Here is a 25,282-nt window from a genome sequence, read left to right on the forward strand (position 1 = left end):
TAAATATTGATATAAAATAATATATATGATATGAAGAAAATTTAATTTAAGCCCATTAAGAATTAATTTTAAAATATTTTGTTATTAAAAATAAAACAAAAAGATTATCTAATTTGCTACGGACTAATAATTGTGCTCCTAAAAGAAAATGAATAAATTAATGTCAATTAATCAGTAAAAAACCATAAATTAGCTCACAAAAAATAAATAAATTAATCTAATTTAATGAGATTAGTTATGTGCAAAACATAATTAATTATTGAGGGTTACATAATTATAGAATAAAATAAATGCCTATGGTTAACGTAACTTGTCATTGCATTATGACTGCTTACGTTTTAATTACATCAAACTTGGTTCTACTCGTTACAATTAAATATGAAGATTATAGTTTACAAGTTTGATAAAAAAAAATATACAAAATATTCTTATATAATCTGTATATGGGTACGTGTATATATGCATATTATATTTAAACCAACCAGTGTCATAATTTGTGAGCATATGATGATGAGCAATTGAAATTAAATAGACATCATACATAGCGGGGTTAGATTTACAGAACTAATTGAGATGAAGTCATTGGATAGAGATCGGACTTGCAGTTTATCTAAATATTTTATTTAATTTTTAAATAAAAAATCATATGATCTTATTAATTATTAAAAAAAAAATTAGCCTATTTATGTTTACAAATCAGATATATGCATATATATATTTTTTAAAAAATATATATATATATTGAATAAGTTGAAGCTAAAGCAGCTATTCTCAAAAGAATACAATATACATATATACATATATAATTAATGAAAAAATTAATGGGGTAAGTTCATGTGATAAGGATTTTTTTGCCATCTAATTTTAATTTTTTAAATAATATCTCAAGACTCAAGTTTTAAATGTACTGAATTAATTAATAAAATATCACTACTAATATTTACTTGAAAAATAAATTAATCTCAAAGTATAAAAATTTAATATAAGAATTTTAGTAAAATATTTCTTTTACTTAAAATATATACATAATAGTAACATATTGAAAGAACCGTGGCATATGTGTGTAGACTATATGTAAAAGTCTAAGGATAAAGGAAATAGAAATACTGAATTATAACAACTATAAACGAAAGTAATTTAGATTTTATGGTTTACATTCTTTACACAATAATTTGGATACCTAAAATGAATACAAAAATATTTATTCTAACAACAATTCATAGTAATTGAATAAATGATTAAAACAAATGAGATAAAAATCTTGTAAAGTTAACATCCACTGGAAAACTCTGATGGGGTCTGAGAAGTAACATTTATTCGTAATTCTCATGCTGTTCAAGATCTATACCTTGATTTTCTTAATCTGAAATGGTTAAATAGATGAATGAGTTACACTAGCCCAGTAAGAATATCATATTTATTATTTATACGAAAAATCGAATATTGGTAAAAAATTATAAAACAACCAATAGAATCATTACTTTAGAGAAATTCATTTAACATAAAAATTGATTATTTCATACTTACTCGTATGAGTTTTTAAAATCGATATATGAAGATAATAACTTGAATAACATTGTGATTTTATATCTAAATATGCAAAAATAATAATTTACCTTTTTACCAGTACCTCTGGGGGTCCATAGGGATCTCCCCTATATGTGTGCACAATATCCAAATTATCGATTAATTGGTCGTCCTCATACCCTATCCAGTAATGGGTGCCAAAATATATCACCGCTTCAATATCTCGTACAGTATGAGGGTGAATTATACCTCATAACCTCTTTTGGTATGAGACTTCTCAGTTTCGTTTGACTGAGGTAATGCTCACGGTAGAGTTTTTTATATGTACTGGGTCCGTACACCTATCCCCAAGGTACTCGAAAAACCTTTTGTATATACATTCACATCATCAACCAAAAGAGAGTAACATAGTTAGATAAACTAAATAACTGAGAAAATAATTAAAGCTAGTAATTTAAAACACACCATATAATAGTAAGCGTTTTAGGTAAAATAAGAGAAAATAAACAATATGCTATGGCAAATATACACTGATCATTTCTGCCTCCACTAGTGACCTGTAATTAATTTTAGAATTTTTTAATTTTCACAAGACACAATATTATTAATTATTAATCTTTAATTTACCACAATGAAAAAAAAAGTAATAGATTTTTACCCTCGAGCAGTGTTCGAAATACTATACTTTTTACTGCACCTTCTGGCGCTCCCCGGATTTTCTGGATCTTTTCTACAAATATTAAAAGTACATGTCACATATCCAAAAATACCCCAAAATGTTAAAATAGGTATTTAAAAACTTTCATCCAATTTAGGGTTCTGGCATGATGGCACCTGCTCCACCACTCACGGCACCGGTTCTTTTCGACTTGGCTATTTTTTGGCCGGTTTAGGCTGATTTTGGCCGATTTTGCATGGAAACCTATGAAAAACAAAGTTAGGAAAACTTTGTTAGTTGGAAAAGGCAAAAACTGAAACCTTACCAGCGGGTCTCCAGGTGCAACGGCTCTGCCATTCCTCCTTCGTGGCCGAGGTTCTCATTCGGCTAACCAATACTAAAAAAAGACGGAGAACCCACAGTAAAAAAATCATGTGAAACGGGAAGCGAAAATGGGCTCATCAGAGAGGGTTTTGAATTTTGGCCACAGCGATTCGGCCGAGCTTCACTTGTGTTTTTTGGCTCACCCGTCGACCTTTCGACTCCAATATGGGCATAGGGAGATTTAGGATTGAATTTCGAGTGGGAATGGGGAAAAAAGAACTTGTTCGGCGGTGGCTTCGGTGCCGCAGCAACGACGATCGATTTTTTTTTTCGTACGCTCTTCTTCTTCTTCTCCGGTGAGGATTGGTGCAATTAGGGTTAAGGTTTCATGAAACGCGATGTTTAAATATCCTCCCCAAGTCGATTAGGGGTGTCCATGCAGGGACACATAACTCTCTCCCATCCGTTGGATCCCTCTTATTTGGAGAATGAATCTGGGCTATATGATCGGATTGAATCTGACCATCCAATCACGCCTAAAGGATAAACATATCTGGGTTGTCTATGCACGTAGGATGTGATCTGGGCATTGAATTCGTGGGCACGCAGATCGCCCGCGTGACCTGCCATGTAACACTTGGGCCTAGAATTTGGTTCGGGATAATTTTTTTCAACTTATAGAATATATTAATTAAATTTTATTTTAATTTAATTTTTATTAAATTTTGAAAAACAAAATAAATTAGAAAGGAAATTAAAAATAATTCTGGAAAAAAAGGGTGAAATTTGAATAATGGAGTATTTTTTGAAAGAAAATTTGAAAATAGGAGGTGAAATCGCAAAAAGAAAAAATATGACCATGTGGGACGACCACATCAGCCATTACGGCGAATCAGAATACGTCGCATGACGGATACGCTGACATCGACTCCACGTAGGAGGCCACGCAAGCAATCTGCATGTCTGGATGATTCAATGGTCCAGATCGCATCCCGTGCGCATAGATGACTTAGATACGTTTTTCCTTTGGGCGCAATCGTACGGTCAGATTCAATTAGATCGTGCAGTTCAGATTCATTCTCTGAATAAGAAGCATCCAACGGACGAGAGATGGTCACATATCTCCGCACGGATGGTCCAGAGAACCCTAACCCTAACCCTAGCCGCACCAGTCCTCGTCGGAGAAGAAGAATAAGGGCATGGAAAACAAAACTAACCGTCGTCGCCCCTGCACCGGAGCCACCGCACTGAAGCCACTGTGATGCCAAAATAGGTAATTTTTTTTCTTTTTCGCTAAGAATTCGATCCCGAGTCTCTTCATACCCATATTGGAGCTAAAGGATCGACAGGTGAGTCAAAAACTGCGGATAAAGCTCGACCGAGCTGCGGCAGCCAAAACTCAAAACCCTTTCTATTGACCCCCCTTCTTGTTTCCTGTTTCGCGTGATTTTTTTACCACCATGTTCATCATCCTTTTTTGGTGTAAGTTAGCCGAAGAGGAACCCCAACCGCGAAAGAGGACCGGCAGAGCCGCCACACTCAGAGACCTCCAGCCAGTAGGTTTTGGTTTTATTATCTTTTCTGACCAACTGAGGCCTTATAACTCGCTTTTTCATAGGTTTACGTGTAAAACCGGTTAAAACTGACCTAAATCGGTTCAAACCAGTTAGGTCGAGGCGAACTGTTGTTGTGCCAGAATCCTAAAATTGGCAAAAAAGATTTTAAAACACTTATTTTGAACTTTTGATGTATTTTTGGGTACGTGACTGATGTTTTAATTTTTGTATGAAAAATTCAAGAAATCCGAGGATCGTCATACGGCATAATGGAAAGTACGGTACTTCAGACACCGATCTAGGGTAAGAATTTCTCACTCTTCTCCTTGTTATAGTAAATTGAAGCCTAACAACCAATAATACTGTATTTTGTGAAAATTAAAAAATTCTAAAAATAATTACAGGTCACTAGTAAAGGTATAACTGGTTAATGCTTAGTTGCTCTAGTTTATTATTTATTTTCTCATGTGCTGCTTAAAATACTTACTATTATATTATGTGTATTAAATTACTAGCTTAAATTGCTTTCTCGATTATTTAGTTAACATAATTGTATAACCCTCAATTGTTGATTTATTTTGCAATAAATGTCTCAATCATGTTTCTTAGTGTATGTATCACCTATTTATATAACTTACGGTTAATATATAAATATGAGATATTGGTATGTAACTAGTAATTGGTTAATTGTGTTAATCTATATATAAAAGGCTTACTAGGTGCCTTGAAAAATGGTAGACAAATCCGGTACATAAGAAACCCTAATGTGGGTATTATCTCAGTCAGACGGAACTGAGAAGTCTTATATCAGAAGTGTTTGAGAGATATGACTCACCTTCATACCAGTTATGATATCGAGAAAACGATGTTTGGTGTCCATTACCAAATAGAGTATGAAGACGGCCAGTTAATTGATAAATTTGGATAGTAGGTTCACGCATAGGAGGACATCCCTATGGACCCCCAGAGGTAGAAATACGCAGGTAAAAAGGAAAGTTTTTTGTTCTTACTCATTTGTACATGAAATCATAATGTTATTTGAGTTATTGTCCTTATAGCTCATTGGAACTCGTAACAGTAAATATGGAATAAACAGTTTTATGTTAAATGATTTTATTTAATAAAACAAGTGGCTCCATTTGTTGTTTTATAATTTTTACCAACATTTGATTTTTCGTGTCAGTGATAAGTGTAATATTCTTATTGAACTAGTATAACTCATTCATCCATTTAATAATTTCATATCAATAAAATCAAGATCTAGATCCTGAACAGAAGAACGGTTGCGGGTAAAGGTTACCTTCCGAATCCCATCAAAGTTGCCAGTGGAGATTAACCCCATAGGATTTTAACTTTATTTATGTTATGTTATTTTAACTCTTATCAAAAAGTGGCATTCCCTTAATTTTATTAGACATCATAAATTACTGTGTAAGAAATATAAACTTTAATTATTATTTGTTTCTACTATTTTAATATATATCAATTTCCTTAAAGTTTTGGGTCTTTAGCATGGAATCGGTGTCAGTATATCCGCCACATTGCGTATTTTAAGTCGTCATTGCTACTAACGTGGCCGTCTCACGTGGCTGTATTTCTCTTTTTTACGATTTTACTTCCTATTTTTAAATTTTCTTTCAAAAATATCTCTCTTATTTATAATTTCACCTCTTTTTTCTATAATTATTTTCAATTTCATATCTAATTCTATTTTTTTCAAAAATTTCACAAAATTTAAAATAAAATAACATTAAATTATTTAAATATATAATTTTATTAATTATAAAATTATCCTTAGCTAATTTCTGAACTCAAATGTTACATTATATTTTGTTTTGAGAGAATTAAAAAAAAAATAATATCTCGTTCAAATATTCTATCCATCAACCTTTTTTTTTTTTTGAATGGTAAATATGTTTTAGAACACAAAGTGTAAATTAAACTCGTATCTAAATGGAAATTCATATACTAATGTAATTTTTTTTATTAATCAAATAGATTTATATTTAAAAAGGGTTAATAATAATTTTTTAAAAAATTAACTACTTATACCTATATTATAGATGCTTTAAAAATATCTATAATCGAATAAATAGCTTTATAAACAAATACTAATTCTCACGGTAAGAAACTTCAATTTGTATTATCAATTCTTAAAAAAAGAAAAAAAAAATCTACACAATATATATATATATATATATATAATCTAACCTAATATATATAAATGTATTATAACATTCTTAAAAACACAAATCTTTTCAAAAGTAAAATAGAATATATATATATGTGTGTGTTTGTGTATATATATATATTTTATGTGGATTTTGAGCAATGAGCTTAATTAATGAGATTGACGAGAATAGGTGGGGTCAAGCAAATGGATTAATGGGGATGGTGGCTTAAGAAGGTTTCTCCACTAGCAATATTTGAATGATTATGGCTTTGAATCGCCCAATAAATTATAATTATAGAAAAGTGGAAATTAATTTAATAATAAATTATAAGGTTCTTTTTACACTGTTTTTCAAACATTAAATTAAATTAAATTAAATATTTACCACTTGTAAAGTAATTTCAAAAGTTGAGTGATATAAAATTTTTAGAAGAATGACTTTCTAAATTCTAAATCTTTAGTTTGAATTTTATTACTTTTTTTTTATTTATAATTCAAATGATTTAAAAACAAATAACAACAATTTTCAACAAGGAAATTCATTAACAATTTCATTAAGAAATTTAATCAGTTGTTTTTTTTTAAAAAAAGTTAATATAATCAATCATTAATTACACACAAATTGGGTTTAGACTTTTAATCTTAATCCCAAACTTTTCTTTTTTCTAATGTTAATGTTGGTGGACAGTGGACACCATCATGTGTACCCAAAAACCAATTATCTATTCCTCATTATAAACCACATTGATTTTATTCATCAACTCGTGGCAAAAGCTTTTTTTGCCACGTGTCAAATTAAATAATATAATATTAATTTTCTATAAAGTACTCGATTACAAAAAAAAAAAAAATTAGACCCCGACCAATGGTATTAATTACTAAATAAGTATTTTTATCCTCGAAATATTTAGTTCTTATATATATATAATTACTAAATAAATTTATGAAATTACCCAATAAAACTTTTCATAAAAAACCTAATAATATATATATTTATATAATTGACATGTGAGTTTTATATGTTTAATTTTGTTACTAAATATTTAAATTTTAATTATAAGAAAATAATATTAATTATTTATGGGAAATAAATAGAAGGATATACTTTTTTCTGAATAAGTGGGCTAGCAATTAAGGCACTTTAATGATGAACAAGTCACTCAATCAATTTAGTTGACTTTTGTAGTCTTCAAATTAAAATAAATGGATTTAATGTACCCGTGAAAAAACCTACTATAGCCTGTATGAAGATATTTGCTACTGATTTTGCCACGTATACAAGATCGTACCACAAGCTCCAATATTTTAATTAACTTTAGTGTTAAAAATTTTTTTGCTTCATTTAATTTCATTATTTAATATGTCAACAAACATAGTAGATCTAGTTTATAATCAATTTCATTTAAATGGTCCCGATCACATCTAAAAAAATCATCCTAAATTTAAATATATTTATTGAATTATAATTGATACACGTTATATTGAATAAATGTTTATATTTATTTTAAAAAAATATTAAATTGAGTGAATTGTATGTAAACGATAATTCTAAATTGGATATTATTTTTATTATAATTTTATAAATAATATTTTGATTAAAAAAAATTTTGAATTGCAAAACTAATATAACAGTTGTTCCTTAAAAATAACAAAAGGCAATATTTGAAAAATATTTAGAATTAACCCAATCACAAATGCTTTAAATTACGCTTTAAAATAATTGTAAGGACTTTATTTAGTTGGACACAACATATAACATGAAAAACTAAGTATATGTGAAATTTACTACTTTGAAATTTTATATAATAAGCATTATGATACTATGATTTACAATATGATTAATTAATAAATGAAACAATTTGAATAATGCAAATGAATCGTTAATTTATAATGAATTTATTAGTAAATCAACCATTTTATAAAAGAGAGAATATTACAAAAACTTTAATGTTAAACATAAACTAATATCTATATTGGGGTAGGGAGATCTTGCATTTATAGTGCCATAGTTCTTAACTTAAATTTTGTATTTAAACTACTATATATAAATTAATAAATTTTTTGTCCTTTATTTTTAAGCAACTTATAATCATATTTTATATAAAAAATATGCATGATAATGTACATGTCATGACAAATGTAAAAGCTAGAAACATTAAAAGAATAAATATATATTAAAATAGCAGAATCAGATAATAATTAGTGTTTACATTCCTTACATAGTAAATTGCAATGCCCAATAGGGTTACGGTAATATTCATTCTACATTGATTCATAAAAAAAGACAAACAATAATTAAAACAAATAATTAGATATTCTAGGGGATTAATCTCTACTAGCACTTGAATGGGAGTTTATGAAGTGATATATTCACAACCCTCTTACTGATCGAAATTTGGATATTGGTCTTCTTGATATGAAATGATTAATATAACAGTAAGCTACACTAACCCAGTAAGAATATAATACTAATAACTGATACGAAAAATCAGAAGTTGGTAAAAATCACAAAACAACTAATAGAATAATTGATTTAAGTAAATACATTTAACTTTAAAACGTTTTATTCCATATTTACCGTTACAAGTTTTTCTAAAGTCAACATATGAAGATAAGTAATCAAATGATATTTTAATTTCATGTATAAGATGGTAATTCTTCTTTTTTAACCTACTTACTATGACTTTTGAAGGTCCATAGGGATATCCCCCTACTCGTGAACCTAGTATTTCGACTTGACAATAAACCTGATCGTCTTTATACCCAATTCGGTAATGGGCATCACATGTCATCCCCTCGATACCCTGTCTAGTATGAGGTGAACTATCTTTCCCATATCCTTCCGATAAAGAACTTTTTAGCCCCGTCCGACTGAGATAATATCTGTAGTAAGGTTCTCTATGTACTGAGTCTGTCCACCATTTCTCAAGACACCCGGTAAGCTTTTATATACATAGATTTTCATCATCCAAACAACCACTAATCACATAGTACACATTCACATATTAATTTAAATGACACATAAGCAAACGATATAATTTACATAACCGAATAACTAAGTAACTAGATAACCAAATAATCAGTACATGAGAAACCAAGTAAACCAAATAACTGATATGACAATTTAAACTAGCAATTTAATACACACAATTCAATAGTAAACATCTTAAGCAACATAAGAGAAAATGAACAGTAAACTAAAGCAATCATATACTGACCAGTTTCAACTATATTAATGACATGTAATTATTATTAAGGTTTTTATAATTTTCACAAAATATAGAATTATTGATTATTAAGTCTCAATTTATTGTAACAGATAATGGAGTGAGGGATCTTTATCCGGATTAGTGTTCAGAATGTCGTGCTACCTACTACGCTTCCTGATGGTCCCCAGGTTTCCTGAATTTTCATTGCGAAAATTAAAATACCAGTTACGTACCTAAAAATACCACAAAATACTAAAATTGGTGTCGAAAACCTTTTTCAGCCAATTTTAGGGATCCGGCACGGCAACACCGTTGTGTTATAGCACCGGCTCTGTCGCCCATGGTGGCAGTTCGCCTCGACCATGTCAGTTTTAGCCAATTTCTGCCAGTTTTATACATACCCATGCGAAGAAACACGTTAGAAAGTTTCAGTTGGTCAAAAAATAAAAAATTTGAACCTACTAGCCGGAGGGGTCTTCGGGTGTGGTGACTCTACCAGTTCTCCTTTGTGGTTGAGGTTTTTCTTTTGGTTAACTTGTACAGAAAGGGTCGGTGAATACAATGGTCAAAGAATCAAGTAAAACAGAAAATGGGAAGAGGCTCATCAGATGCGTTTTAGGGTTTTGGCTGCGGCAGCTCCGTTGGGATTTACCTACGTTTCCGCCTCACCCGCCATTCCTTTTGCTTTAATATAGCTACATGAAGACTTATAATCAAATTTTGAGTGGGAAGGAAAAAATTTTACCTTTTTCAGTAGTTGACGGTGGAATGTGGTACTAAGAGATAGTTTCGTACCCATAGCTTACTGAAAATTAGACCATAACCGAGAAGTAAACGTAGGGTCCATGTCGGATACTACTATCATAGACACTCCATGTAACCTGACTATCTCTTGGATATATATTATTACTAGCTTATCCAATGGGTCGATCATCTTGATGGCCAAGAAGTAAAAAAATTTGGTGAGTCAGTCAACAATTATCCAAATGGCGTCATATCCTGAGTATGTCCTAGACAATCTTGTCATGAAATCCATTGTGATGTATTCCCATTTCCACTCCGGAATCGGTAATGGCTGAAATAACCCACCTGGGTATTGATGCTCTATCTTTACTTGCTGACACACTAGATACTTGGAAACAAAGTTGGTCACCTATCTTTTTATCCCATTCCATTAAAATCGGAGTTGCATACTTTGATACATCTTAATTTTTTTGGGATACATGGCAAACTTTGAGTTATGAGTCTCTATCATGATGTCCTTTTTCAGCTCACTGTCGCATAAAGCACACATATCCTATCCTGAAATTTGAGCAGCCAATCGACAGATACTCAAAATTTTGAATTTACTCCATATTATGCATTTTTCCTAAGAGCTGCTATGATGAGATCGACGAATTGGGCTTCCTTTATTCTCCGGATCAACTCAAGTTAAATAGTCAAGTAGGCCAAACATGTAACTCTCTTCAGATCCTGAACTTGTATCTATTGTGTGGCCCATATTACCCTGCATTATGAAACCATTAGGTGAGCTAATATACTTGTATTTTTTCTGCTGAGTGCATCGGTTACCACGTTGTCCTTACCCGGGTGATGCAAAATACTGCAATCGTAGTCCTTGAAAAGTCTTATCCATCGTCTCTGATGCATATTGAGATCTTTTTTAGTGAATATGTGTTTCAAGCTCTTATGGTCGGTATAGATATAAAAAGTGTCTCCATACAAGTAACTTCACCAAGTCTTCAAGGCATGGATAATTGCAACAAGTTCTACATCATGGATGGGGTAGTCTTTCTTATAACTTTTTAACTGCCTGAACCCATAGGCTATGAACTTCCCATGCTGCATCAGAACACAAGCCAACCTTAGGTAAGAGACATCACTATAAACTGTATATCCAACTGTCTCACTCGGCAAGACTAACATAGGTGCAGTAGTCAACCGTTTCTTTAGTTCTGAAAAGCTCTTTTCACAGTTCTCGTTCCACTCAAACTTGACGTTCTTTTTTGTGAGCCGAGTCAAAAGAGCAGTTAGGTTAGAAAATCATTCCACGAACCTGCGGTAATAACTTTTCATCCTTAGAAAGCTACGAATCTCCTTGATCGATGTCAATTTCTCCAAACCAAGCATTGCCTCAATTTTTTTAGAGTTCACTGACACTCAATCCCTTGATATGATGTACCATAAAAAGGTAGTCTGCTCGAGCCATAACCTATACTTACTCAACTTTGCATACAACTTCTTTTCTCTGAGAACCTGCAAAACTTGAGTCAGATGGTGAGCGTGTTCCTCTCTGCTTTTTGAATAGACCATGATATCATCGATAAATACAATGATAAACTGATCTAAAAATTGTCTGACAATCTTGTTCATCAAATCTATAAAGATAACTGGTGCGTTGGTTAGTCCAAATGACATGACCATGACCTCATAATATCCGTACCTCGTTCGGAAAGCTGTTTTATGAATGTCTTCTGCCTTGATCTTTACCTGATGTTAACCTGAACGCAGATTTATTTTGGAGAAGACCTGGGCACCCTTTAACTGATTAAAAAAAGTCATCGATCTTGGGGAGGGGGTACTTGTTCTTGATCGTGACCTTGTTCAGTCCCCTGTAGTCAATACATAACCTTAACATCCCATTCCCCTTCCTTATAAATGTGACTCCAGTATTCCAAGGGGACACACTATGTTGGATGAACTCACTATCCTGTAATTCATTGATCTGTTTCCTTAGCTCTTCCATTTTAACACGACTCATGTAGTAAAGGGCAACCGAGATAAGCTGGACGCATAACTGAAGATCTATAGTGAATTCAACTTCTCTGTCCACTGAAAATTCATGTAGTTCATCAAGAAACACATCCGAGAAGTCTTGAACTACTGGAATCTCTTACATGCAAATTTTTTTCTTAAGTTTGCTTAGTTAGAAAAAAATAACCGAGTTAAAGCACTTGATAATAGAAAAATTGCCATGAGGGAATAATGTTTCAAGAATTTTATTAATTTATAAATGACTCTTCATTAGGAGGGTTGAATTTAAGATTCTTGTGAAAACAATCTACGGTGGCGTGATACACCGTTAACCAGTTCATTCATATGATTATATCAAAGTCCCTCGTGTCAATCTTTATTAGGTCTACACTCAATTTTTTATCTGCTATATTTATGATACAGACTTTGTATATAACCTCCCATGGTAGTGTCATACTATCAAGAGTAGACACAAACAACACAAAATCTATAGACACAAATAACACAAAATCAAATCTTTTAGGTAATACATTCAAGTTTGGTGTAAAGTCATGTGAGACAAATGAATGTTAGGCACTAGTATCAATTAAAACATGTGCAAGATGATTATAGATAGTGTACGTACCCTGTATCATGTATGGGTTGGCTTTTGTATCTTGCTAAGTGAGGTTGTAAGCTCTACCTTGAATAGGAGGTCTGGCCCAGTTCTGATTTCTTAGATACTCTATCGTGTAATTCTGTACACTCCCACATATACGACAAGTATTGTTGAGGCGGTAGCAAGATCGGTCTCCATGATCCTTGCCATAATGCTAGCAAGTCCTACTGCGTCATGTTACTGGAATATGAGGAGGAGCCTAAGTCACTAGCATAGGTCTCTTGTTTTGCAGAACAGGTATAGTGGGTGCGGTATGTGGTGTGAAACTGGGGGCCTGAGGTTGCCAACTACTGGAGGAAAAATGCAAAGGTTCCTCTTTATTAGTTGTGCATTGGCCAGAATGGCTGAGTAAGTACTGAGCTCGAACACATACAACTGTTGTCTAATATTAAGACAAAGACCCCATTCAAACTTTCTTGCCTTCCTACCTTTATCTATTACACTCTCAGGGGAATACCGGTCCAACTCTAAGAACTTTCAAGCATACTCTGACACAATCATATCACCCTGGACCAGGTGTGCAAACTCCATTTTCTTCATATGTTAAAGATGCTCTAAGAGATATTCTACATTGAAGGCTATCAGAAACTGTTTTAAAGTGATTGGAATGAGCAGGGTGGCCTGCTTGAGTTGCCACCAGCAACGTGCTTCTCCCACCAGCATGTAGGTGGCGAGTATAACTCTCTGTTTGGGAACCACCCTACGAGTTGTGAAAGCCTTCTCTGTCTCAACTAACCAGTACTCAGCCTCTTCAAATAAGGATGCCCCTACAAAAGTAAATGAGTTTAGTCATTTGTATCTCTCAATATAGTCTAGACCCATCATGGGTGTAACTGGGTCCCGTGAAAGAAGGACTGGATTGTGCTGGGGAGGGATCAGATGACCATATGGTGGTATTGAAGGATATGGTGGAGATACTAGATTGTATCGTACTAGTGCCAGGTGATGCAGTTGGGCCATCGAAATATACTGTGGTGGTGCCGGATGGTACTGTGGAGGAACAGATTGTACTGGGGTGGCTCAGTATCCTCACGTTGTAGGAGTGGCTCAAACTGTGGTAGTGGGAGAGGGTCAGGTAGCTCCCTCATTTCCTCCCGAGTTTATTGGGCAGTGATGAGTCTCTTCAACATTTTAAATAATCGATCAACATCCTCTTGAAGTGAATCTTCCCGAGCTGTTTAGTTTAGTGAGGGTCTTCATCTTCTCATCTATCTGTACTTGCATTTCACAAAAAATGGTTGAGTAATAATTCATTTTTTGGTGTTGCCTTAGGTCTTTGTGTAAAGAATGGTTCCGAAGAATGTGCCTCTGATACCAACTGTAAAGACTTGAAACTTAAAATGAAATAAAGTCATAAACTAAATGTGGAGAAAAATAATAGAGTTTAGCATTTATATTCCTTACACAATAATTTAGAATACCCAATAGGGATGCGAGAATATCTATTCTAAAAAACTAAATGAAAATCAAAGAAATAAATAAAAGACAAATAACTGAGCATTCTAGGATGACCTTCACTAGCTTTTGAAGTGAATCTGGGTGGTGAACTATTCACAACTCTCTTATTGATCGGGATTTGGATCTTAACCCTCTTAATCTGAAATAGTTAATGAAAGGGTGAGCTACACTACCCCAGTAAGAATATCACGTTATTCACCGATACAGAAACTGAAGGTTAGTAAAAATCATAAAAACAACCAATTAAGCTCTTGATTTAAATAAATTCATTTATCATAAGAAAAACTATTTATTATAGATATTTACCATTGCGAGATTTCCAAAACCGACCTATAGAGACAATAACTCAAATAACATTTTAATATCATATTCAAGTGAGGAAGAATAACAACTTTTCTTTTTTATTTGTCTACTGGTATCCCTGGAGGTCCATAGGGATGTCCTACTACGCGTGAACTAATATCCACCATTGTCAACTAACTTTTCATCCCCATACTCTATCCGGTGTGAGCGCCAAAAATACCATCATTTAATACCCCATTCGATATGAGGGTAAATTGAGCCGTCCCTATACCCCGTCCGGTATGAGCGCCAAAAATACCATTTCTTGATACCCTATTCGGTATGAGGCAACATTCACGGTAGGATTCTCTATGTACTTGGTTCGTCCATCATCTATCAGGATATCTAATAAGACTATCATTCATTAATTTACATGACCAAACAATTTTTCGTTTGCATATTAATTTTCAATTTCATAAATTAACCGTAAATCATGCAAGACAATCATTAAATATACATCAAGAAAGCACAACTGAATCATTTAACCATTTCAGTATATTCTCATGTATTTGAACCTGAAAAAGCAAACAATTAATTACACAGGACAAACAAACAAACAAATAAATAATCGATTCTGACTCCATTAATAACCTGTAATTATTCTCAAATTTTTTTAAATTAGACAAATATTATATTATCGATTATTAATCTTCAATTCTATAACAGAGAATAAGGTGAGAGATTCTTATCCGAATCGGTCCGAAATACTGAACTTTCTATTATACTTACTGGTAGTTCCCAGATTTCTTGAATTTTTCTGCAGAGATTAAAACATGTTTCAAGTACCTAAAATACCCCAAAAGTCCAAAATTAATATTAAAAATCCTTTGTTGGCCAATTTCGGGGTTTCGACATGGCGGCCCGCTGCCTAAGGTAGCAGTTTGCCTCGACCTTGTCATTTTTGGCCCGTTTCAGCCAGTTTTATACCTATCCCTGTGAGAAAACACATTAGAGAGCATTAGTTGGCCCAAAAAAGTTTAAAAAACATAAACCTATCAATGGTGGAATTTTTCGGTGCGGCAGCTTCGCCGGCTCACCTTCGCGGCTTGACATTTTTCTTCGGTCAACCTATAGAAAACATAACGATGAACACAAAGGTGAAAAAATAGCACAAAATGGGAAACAGAAAGGGGCTCATCGGAGGAGGTTGCGGATTTTGCCCGTGGCGGTGCTGTCGGGCTTAGCCTATAGTTTTCAACCCACCCGCTATTTCTTTTACTTTAATTTGGGTATGGGGGTGCTCAAAATCAAATTATGAGCAGATAAAATTTTTTTTACCTTTTTTAGCGGTCGGATGTAGCTTCGACATGGCAGCGGTCGACAGTCGGTGATCGGCTCCTTTCTTCGATGACTAGTTCTTCTTCTTCAGCATGAGACTGATGGCTAGGGTTTGGGTTCAGTGTGATGTGTGATATTTATACTCGTCTCGCGTTAATTTGGGCCATTCATCGCATTTGATTTCGACTGTCCGATTGCGTTTAAAGAGGAAATGAATCTGAACTGTTCATCGTGATTTGATCTCGTCCGTCCGATTACATTTAAAGAGAGAATAAATCTAGATCGTTGATAGCGTTTGATCACGACCGTCCGATCGCGCATGAGGAGGGAACGGATTCGGACCGTTTACACGCGTGGGAATGTTTTTGGGTCGTCCGATTGCTGGGCACGCGAATCGCTAGCGTGGTATGGCGCCGAGTCAGCGTGCCCTCTCACGCAGTGCGCTTCGATTTGTCGAGACTACTGACTAGGCAATCCTACGTCGCAATATTTTTTTTAATTGCATTCTGATCCATAGTTTTTGATTTTTATTAAAAAAATACCCTCCAAACTCAAATTTTCACTCTTCTTTTCCAAATTATTTTTATTTTCATCCTCAATCTATTTTTTTTTTCATAATTTTACATTAAATTTTTTATATATTTTTTAATGTTAAAATTAATTTCGAGCCAAATGCCGGATCCGGGTATTACAAATTGCATCGATGAATCTGAGCGATCATTGCGATTGATTTCGTCCGTCTGATCGCGTCTAAATAGAAAATGTATCTGAGCCGTCCGTGCGCGTGGGACATGGTCGAGAGGATTGCTTGCATGACCTCCTGCGTGGTATCGATGTCTGCGTGTTTTGCCACGTGGCGTGCTCTACTTCGTCGTGGCTGCTAACTGAGTCATCCAACGTTGCTGAATTTCTCCATTTTGCATTTTAACCCCCTTATTTCCATTTATTTTTTCAAAAATACTTTACAAACTCAAAATTTCACTTATTTTTTCAAAAATTATTTTCAATTTAATTCCTAATCAATTTTTATAAAAACATTTAATAAAATAAAATTAAAATAAATAAAATTACTTATTAAAATATATTTTTGAAAATAAAAATATCATTTCATATTAATTTTCAGACCTGAATATTACCATAAATCTATAAGCAAAAAAAAAAAAAGATATATATATATATATATGTATATTACAAGTACATACTACAAATATATACCTTTTAAGGATGACTATATGAATAAAAAACTAATTTATGAGTCTAAAATTATGGAGTCGAGAAGTGACGTATTGAATTATTGTTGAGGGAGTCTTACATTACAATATTTGTACATATAATAATTAGATTATTATTTTATACCATGCAAAAAATATAATTTTTTGTAATTATATAAGTTATAATATAAATATTATTTTATGTTGATAAAATTTTATGAAAATAAGAAAAAATTAATAAAAATATAAAAGAATTAGCATACATAATTTGTTGACTAAAGATATGCAAAATAAATAAGATACAAAAAAAAAAAAATTGTGTGATGAAAAACTTATATAGAATTTGTAACAAACTAAAAATAAATTAGATAAAAATTTAATCATACTCAAGTTTTATTTTTATATTTATGTAATTTAAATAGATAACCATCACCTATATTATTACATTAAATTTATTTTAAAATATTTATATTATTATTTTATAAAAATAAATAACTAATTTATACATATTATTATATTAAATGTAAAATATTTAAAAAATAAAAAATTGACACGTATGATTTTTTAGTATTCATTGTATTTATATATTTGATAATTAAGAATATTTGTTCTTATTACTTCAGAATAATATAAATTATTTTTGACACGATTAACATATTTTTCGAACTTGGAATTTAAGTAACATTTAATTCTTGCTACTGTAGGTGTTGAATTGACGTTCAAAATTTTAGTTTGTTGGATCAGTATAAGATTTGAAATGTAATTAACCAATCAAAATTTAATTAGAGTAATTATATATAAATAATTAGGCAATAGTAATTGTAAAACTACCCACCTTAATAAAATGAACAAATTGGGAAGTACACAAATCATTTAATTTCTGTACTAATAAATATTTAAAAATTAGTAAATTGAGACAGACAGAAAAAAGTCAGTATAAAGAAAATAAATGAGAGAGAGAGAAAGTCAAGGTAAGCTGCGGAGAAGAGAGAGTGCTGGCTGGGGAAACCTCGAGTTGACAAATGATAATATGAAACTTCAAAAACTAGTGACACGTGGTAGTCAAACCTTTTTTTGATCAATTTATTTCGCCCGATCCAACGGTGATCCTGACACGTTTCCCCATGCAAGTGTCCGTTTTTTTAAATTTTCCCACTTGACTTTTCGATTGTTACCAGAATTTATGACCACTTATATCAGTTTTACGAATGACCCTATTTTGTTCATCGCCAAATTTATTTCAACGCTCTATGGCAGCGCGTATTCCGCACTCTCTCTAGGCCCAATTCCGCGCAATGGTAATTTGGATTAGGAAAAAGATTCTTTCTTGAAAAATTACAAATTGCTGCCCCCATGATTGGGCCCCACACAGATCTTGTCCTCTTCGAAGAGCGCGTGATCTTCAAGCTCACCAGCGAGATTCCAGAAATATTTTCAAGTAACTAACCGCTTTCATAATCAAAACTCTCCTCAAAACCAACCACGAGTTTACTTAAAACCCCTACTCTTAGTCAACGCCCTACAACAAGGAAATAAAAAATATTTTCATTGCCTTTTTAAAAAAATAAATTTAAAAAAAGTAAAATTCGAATAAAAACTGTTTTTTTCTTCTTCATATTAAAAAAAATCCTGGCTCAAAAGTCAACGCTCCTTCTCTCTCTCTCTCTCTCTCTCTCTCTCTCTTCTTCACATCTTCTTCTCGTCTTCCTTCTCCTACTTTGTCTATCTCTCTCTCTCTCTCTCTCTCTCTCTCTCTCTCTGTAGCTCCTTCAGAATTCCAAAATGAAATATCATTTGCAGTGATTTCAACACAAGACGATTTCTTTGGTTGTTTTTGTGCTTCTATTTCTTATTTTTGTCAGGTGGTATTTCGTTTCCCTTATGGGTAACGGTATCGGAAAGCTCACCGTGTGCTTCACCGGCGGGGGAGAAGCTCGACGGCGGCAAGATTTATCTGTCCTGATAACGGACCCTTTGGACGAAGGGTTGGGTCACTCTTTCTGGTACGTGCGCCCCGACCCGACCCGGCTTTCGTCCTCGAAGGTCCATTCAGAGGAAGAAACCACCACTTTCCGTACAATTTCCGGCGCCTCGGTGAGTGCCAACACTTCGACCCCTCTCTCCACATCGCTTATGGACTCGTACTCGTATGGTCACTTTGATCGAGCCGCGGCGTTTGAGAGCTCCACTTCGTTCTCTTCGATTCCTCTGCAGCCAATTCCGCGGAATCTGATAAACTCGGGTCCGATACTCCCCGGTTCGGGTCCCCTCGAGAGAGGGTTTATGTCGGGTCCGATTGAGAGAGGATTTATGTCCGGTCCGCTTGATCGAGGGTTGTTTTCAGGTCCACTTGATAAGGGCTACTCTGAACAGTTTCCGAGGAGCTTCTCCCATGGAGGTTTCGCGTTCAAACCCAGATCAAGAAAAGAGTCCATAGTTCGGGCTCTGCAGAAAGCGATATCGAAGACGATATCCCGGGGCCAGAATTCGATTGTTGCTCCGATTAAAGGGGTGATTTCCTTTAAAGAACCCGAATGGATTGTTGGCGCGGAGAAGCCGCAGCAGCAGCACCACCACCACAACGAGAATCTGACTGTAAGTAGCTTGAATTTGAGTAGCGATGGTAGTTTAGAAGATGATGATTCGTTGGAGAGCCAAAATCTTCAGTGGGCTCAAGGCAAAGCCGGGGAGGATCGGGTACACGTCGTCGTTTCGGAGGAACACGGCTGGGTTTTCGTTGGGATTTATGATGGATTTAACGGCCCTGATGCGCCTGATTTCCTTTTATCAAATCTGTACCCCGCGGTTCATAAGGAGCTCAAGGGTCTGCTATGGGATGATAACAAGAATGAACCCAGTACAGTAAGCGGCCCTGCCACCTCCCCTGTTTCCTCCATTACAGAGATTGGAAACGGAGTGAATGATTTTTCCCGGAATCAGATTGTTGATGATTGTTCACATTGCGTTGAGCAAGAGAACTATTCGTGTCCTAATGAGGATGTAAATTTCGATTTCAATTTGAAGCGAAAAACGAGCAAGAAGACGAAGAGTAAGTACAGAGGAGCGTCAAAGAAATGGGAAGAGACGCAGAGGAGATGGAGGTGTGAATGGGACCGGGAGAGACAAGAGCTTGATCGGAGACTAAAGGAACAGTTGAATCAAAACGGTTCTGATGGGTCCAAAGCTATCAATCATGGAGATGTCTTGAATGCTTTGGCTCAGGCATTGAGGAAAACGGAGGAGGCCTATTTAGATATTGCAGATATGATGCTCATGGAAAATCCTGAGTTGGCAATGATGGGTTCTTGTGTGCTGGTGATGCTGATGAAGGGGGAGGATATGTATGTGATGAATGTTGGTGATAGTAGAGCTGTGTTGGCACAGAAGGCAGAACCTGATTACTGGCTTGGGAAGATTAGACAGGATTTGGAGAGAATCAATGAAGAAACATCACATGACCTTGAAGCTAGTGATGGTGAGAAACCTGGTTCAGTTCCCAGTTTAAATGCTTTTCAGCTTACTGTGGATCACAGCACCAGTGTGGAGGAGGTATATTATTATTCCCTTGTGTTTTACAGCTGAAGAAATGACTTTGTGAGCGCATATTTTCAGATTATAGAACAGATGATGCTGCCATATGCTTCTTTTGGTGTATTAAACTTTATATTTTGTTGCCTTGTAGGAAGTTCAAAGAATAAAACTTGAACACCAGGATGATGCTTGTGCTGTGATTAATGACCGCGTGAAGGGTTCCTTGAAAGTAACTCGAGCTTTTGGTGCCGGTTTCCTTAAAAAGGTATTATTGTCTCTCGCTTTACTATATATTGAATCTGCAGAGTTAAATTTGTCTTTCTTCCCATGTTCAAATAGTGCATTGCTTTAAATCAATCATAGGAAACTTGGCTCATTTATATTCAAAGCAAAAAGACTTGATTTCAGTGAGAACATGGTGTATAATGCAAAAAGTTAAAGATGATAAATTTGTTTTAGAATCTTAAGAAGGCTGCAGTTTAAGATGTATGCTAGTTACTGTGCCCTCAATGTTTCTTTATAATTGTGCTAAGTTCCAGTATCATAGGCATCATGACCAAAATGGTATATTTCTTGATTTAATGTTCTCTTGGTTGGCAAATGAGTGTACCTAATTGACTTTAGAAGGAAAAAGCTTGGCTGTTATAATGCTAATATCAGTAGTATGATGTCTGAGAACTCACATGCCGGTAAAGAAGAAAGTAAGATGATTAATTCAGGAGGGCTAATGAGACAGTTGTTCTTGTTTGTCTTTGCCAGTAAAAGTTTTCAATTGAAAAAAAAAAAGGATTCATGATGAGAAACTTCACTAATTAGTAAAGTTGAAGATTCTGGTTTATTGATTTAGTTTCCCCACAGAAAGTTACATAGAAAGAAACTGATGTTTTTCTTACTTGATGAGATATAGTAGATTTATTTCGAAAAAAAGATGAGATATAGTAGCATTTTCCTGATAAGCACCTTCAAATTATATGTTGCGAATCAAATTGCTATGATGTGAAAATGTATGCTCAACAAAATTTTGTCTTTTGAGATGTAGTAGGTGGACCATGGAACTCTTTTGCAAGTGCTACCTTTGTGTTTGCTTTTGGGAAAGAAATATATATATATATATATATATATCTGATTATTGTCCGAAAGTTCCATTCAAAAGCCAGTGCTTTCATCTGATTTTCATTTTTACTTTTTGCAGCCTAAATGGAATAATGCACTTCTAGAGGTGTTCAGGATTGATTACAAAGGGACCTCTCCATACATCTCTTGCTTGCCCTCCCTCTACCACCATAAATTAGGCCCAAAAGATCGGTTTTTGATATTATCCTCTGATGGTCTCTACCAGTACTTCACCAACGAAGAAGCTGTCTCCGAAGTTGAACTTTTCATCGCACTGCAACCCGAAGGAGACCCTGCTCAACATCTGGTTGAGGAACTGCTGTTTCGTGCTGCTAAGAAAGCTGGTATAATTCAATTCTCTTTATAACAGTTTCTTTTTTACAAACATGATTCTTTCTGCTTGCATAAGAAACTAAAGTAAATTTTATGAATTTGTGTTCTGGGTAATGGTAGGTATGGAATTTCATGATTTGCTTGAAATACCACAAGGGGATCGTCGGCGTTACCACGATGATGTTTCCATCATTGTCATCTCATTAGAGGGAAGGATATGGAGATCATGTGTATAAGTAGAGAAAAAAAAACAACAGATAGAAGATATAGAGACATCCGCAAAAAGAAAAAAAAAATGAGTAAGGCATTTTCTCATCGCCGTTTTTTGTCCTGTTCACCTCTGTAACATACCAATTGGGCGCCGTGGAAGGGTTCTGAGGAACTTAATTGTGCAATGTAACTGGTTGGTGAGTGGGTTGTAAATAAACGTTATAAAAGCTGGTTCATGTTGATTACAAAACTATCATAGAGAAATTGTAATTTTGCTACTAATAAATAAAATAAAATTCCTTCTTTTTTTGAAAAACAGACAACAGCTTTTTGTTCCTCTTTATCATCTTTATCACTTTTCTCTATCTGTATCTGTTTCTTCTTCTTCTTCTTCTTCACTGCATATGTGGGGTTGGCAATCAGAATCTGCATCTTATTTGGAGCATTTCTTATCATAAAAAAATTGGTTTCTGCAATATTTTGCAGCATGAGAATATCTGGGTTCTGCCTTAAATTTTGTGGGCATTCTCAGATTTTCATTTTCAGGAGGTGTGATTGGTTCCTAAAAAGCCCTAGAATCACAAAAGAGAATATCATAGATGGCTTTGCCAGTTCTTTAGGCAACATGTACCTTCTTTACGTGTTTACTCCTTGCATATAATAAAACCTAAATTCCCAGTTCATAGTCCTTTTATGCCATGCCTTATATATTAATCTTATCTTCTTCCTTAAAACTTTAAACAACACAAAAGGGGATATGAGAAAATTATTCTGAAACTCCGAAAAAATTCTTATCTTATTGTGCATATGATCGGTGTACATGATCTACTGTTCGGAGTGCAGAAGTTTAGATTCATTCTGAATAATTTAAAAATACAAAACCTTTTTTTTCTCTCTCAACCAGTAATCTCAATGCATCAAAACCTCATGGAATAACAAAGATGTGAACTCTATAAATAAAATATCTAAAAAATAAACAGTAGAATTAAACCTAATGATGACTCATAATTGAACTGGGAAAAAGCAGAGGAACCCATGTAAGAACTTGATGTTTTGTCCTGCTGCATGTGATCAGCATAATGCAGAATTCTCCATCAGACATGATCATAAAGCTTCAAACATCAACAGCAGTAGAAGTAATTTTCCTCGCCACGTGGCAGAGCGAGAGCGGTAGGATGAAGGGAAGAAGGGTGATCCATGGTTGCCATGATATGATCATAAAATCTCCTGCTAACTACTAACAACTTTAGTATTGAGAGTAAATGCAGATAGGGGGTTAGGTGAGTGCTACGAGACTCATCAGTAATAAAAACCTGTTGATTCTGCCATTAATTTTCTGGATGGTCTGCCAAAATTTTGTTGCTTTTCTCGGGAAAATTTCCTTGTTTGGTTGGAGAGAAAACAGTACCTTTGGTTGGCTGGCTGCCCAATTGATGCAACTCTGACTTTCTGTTGGATGCATTTGTTTCAGCACTTAAATGAATCCACGTTAGCCAGCCAGGCTCTGGTTTTCAGTTTTCAAACATGAAGAAGCTCATCAAATATTAATTTTATAAAATTCAATATAATTTTAATTTCAAGTAAACTCTATATTCAGTTCATGAGCGAGCATATTCTGAAACTAATATCAAATAATTAACCAAATACACTGTGAATAAGCTATAATTCTTCTAATATTTTCTCAAATGTAATTATATTATGTTCTTAATTACTTAAAACGTATTAAACTATATTGTTTTATTAAAAAAAACAAATTTAATTGATAAATATATTTGTCACCCAATAACAAAATTATTATTTTTTAAATAAAAATAGTTAGTGTTATACTTATACTTAAAACTATAAATAAATACAAAAATTTACTCAAATCTCAAACAAATTATATTGATTAAAATAAATCAACAAATACTTGGATTAGCCCACATCCTATTTTTTTTTTTAACTCAATGGGCCTTTTTATTCTTTGGGTTATGTCCAATATTTATAAACATAATGCTAATAAATCAAACTAAGCCTAATGAGTCTAAAATGGGGTTCGAGCTTGAATTGGAATTGGCCTATATAAAGTTGTTACCAAGTTAATCATGTATATACATATTGAGATAATCATATATATATATATATATTTTGGGTTCTTTTTTTTATAGATTAAACCAGTTTTTGCATATTAATTGTTGTATTATACTTAAACTAAAGATATGCCCAAGTCGATTTTCTACCTAAATTAGCTAATTTAGCAAGATATGTTAGAAAATCAGTCAAATTTATACCTAGAATAATTAAATTACTAAAATAGGATTAGCACCTAACTTAATAATAATAGTAATTATCATAAAACTTAGTTTAAAATTCCATGGCCAACAATTTTCAGTGAAATCTCAACTTATTAAAGTATTTAAATTCAACCTTGTATTATATATTTGACTTGGAATTATCTCACTGACTAATTATTATCATAAAATTCTCTAGTTAGGCAGGATAGCTCATTTTTTTAACCTTATATTATATATTTAACTTAAGTGACAGTTAGTTTAATATATATATATATATATATATATATAATATAACTTTTGATATGCTAATTTAAGATTATATATATATATATATATATATGGAGATCCATCACCGCCGGCAACTCTAATAATTTGCGAAAAAACGACAGATATGTTACAATGGCGATATTACCAATCTTCTATTACCTTTTATTTCTTTATTATTTCAGTTAAAACTACAGTTTTACCTTATAATTTCGCATAATTACAATTTAAAATCATTTAATTTTTTGTGATGATTAAATCATTGTTGTTAGATTTTTTAAATAAAATTACTAATTCTTTGATAACAATTATAATATTTTTATGTCAAATTTTGCATTAGAGAGTTCAAATTTATATATTATATATATATATATATTTAGAATTTTACTTCATTAATTTGATTACAAAAA

The 25,282-nt window shown here is 33.3% G+C and overlaps 1 protein-coding gene across 1 annotated transcript; it reads left to right on the top strand.

The window, feature by feature from the left end:
- Nucleotides 1-18,803: 18,803 nt before the first annotated feature.
- LOC110812182 (putative protein phosphatase 2C 23) lies at nt 18,804-22,658 on the top strand. The gene is made up of 4 exons (XM_022038880.2): nt 18,804-20,697; nt 20,831-20,944; nt 21,872-22,136; nt 22,246-22,658. The coding sequence occupies exons 1-4, from the start codon at nt 19,030-19,032 to the stop codon at nt 22,359-22,361; spliced, it is 2,163 nt and encodes a 720-aa protein (XP_021894572.2). The 5' UTR covers nt 18,804-19,029; the 3' UTR covers nt 22,362-22,658.
- Nucleotides 22,659-25,282: the final 2,624 nt, after the last annotated feature.

Source organism: Carica papaya, chromosome 2 (genome assembly GCF_054855325.1).
Source record: "Carica papaya isolate Zhongbai chromosome 2, ASM5485532v1, whole genome shotgun sequence".
Taxonomy (NCBI): domain Eukaryota; kingdom Viridiplantae; phylum Streptophyta; class Magnoliopsida; order Brassicales; family Caricaceae; genus Carica; species Carica papaya.

What these genes read in the sequence shown, in the direction of transcription:
- LOC110812182 (XM_022038880.2), top strand. Translation starts at nt 19,030, where the DNA reads ATGGGTAACGGTATCGGAAAGCTCACCGTGTGCTTCACCGGCGGGGGA. An exon ending in ACAGCACCAGTGTGGAGGAG is followed by an intron (nt 20,698 to 20,830) that starts GTATATTATTAT and finishes GTTGCCTTGTAG; the next exon opens with GAAGTTCAAAGAATAAAACT. An exon ending in TCGTGCTGCTAAGAAAGCTG is followed by an intron (nt 22,137 to 22,245) that starts GTATAATTCAAT and finishes GGGTAATGGTAG; the next exon opens with GTATGGAATTTCATGATTTG.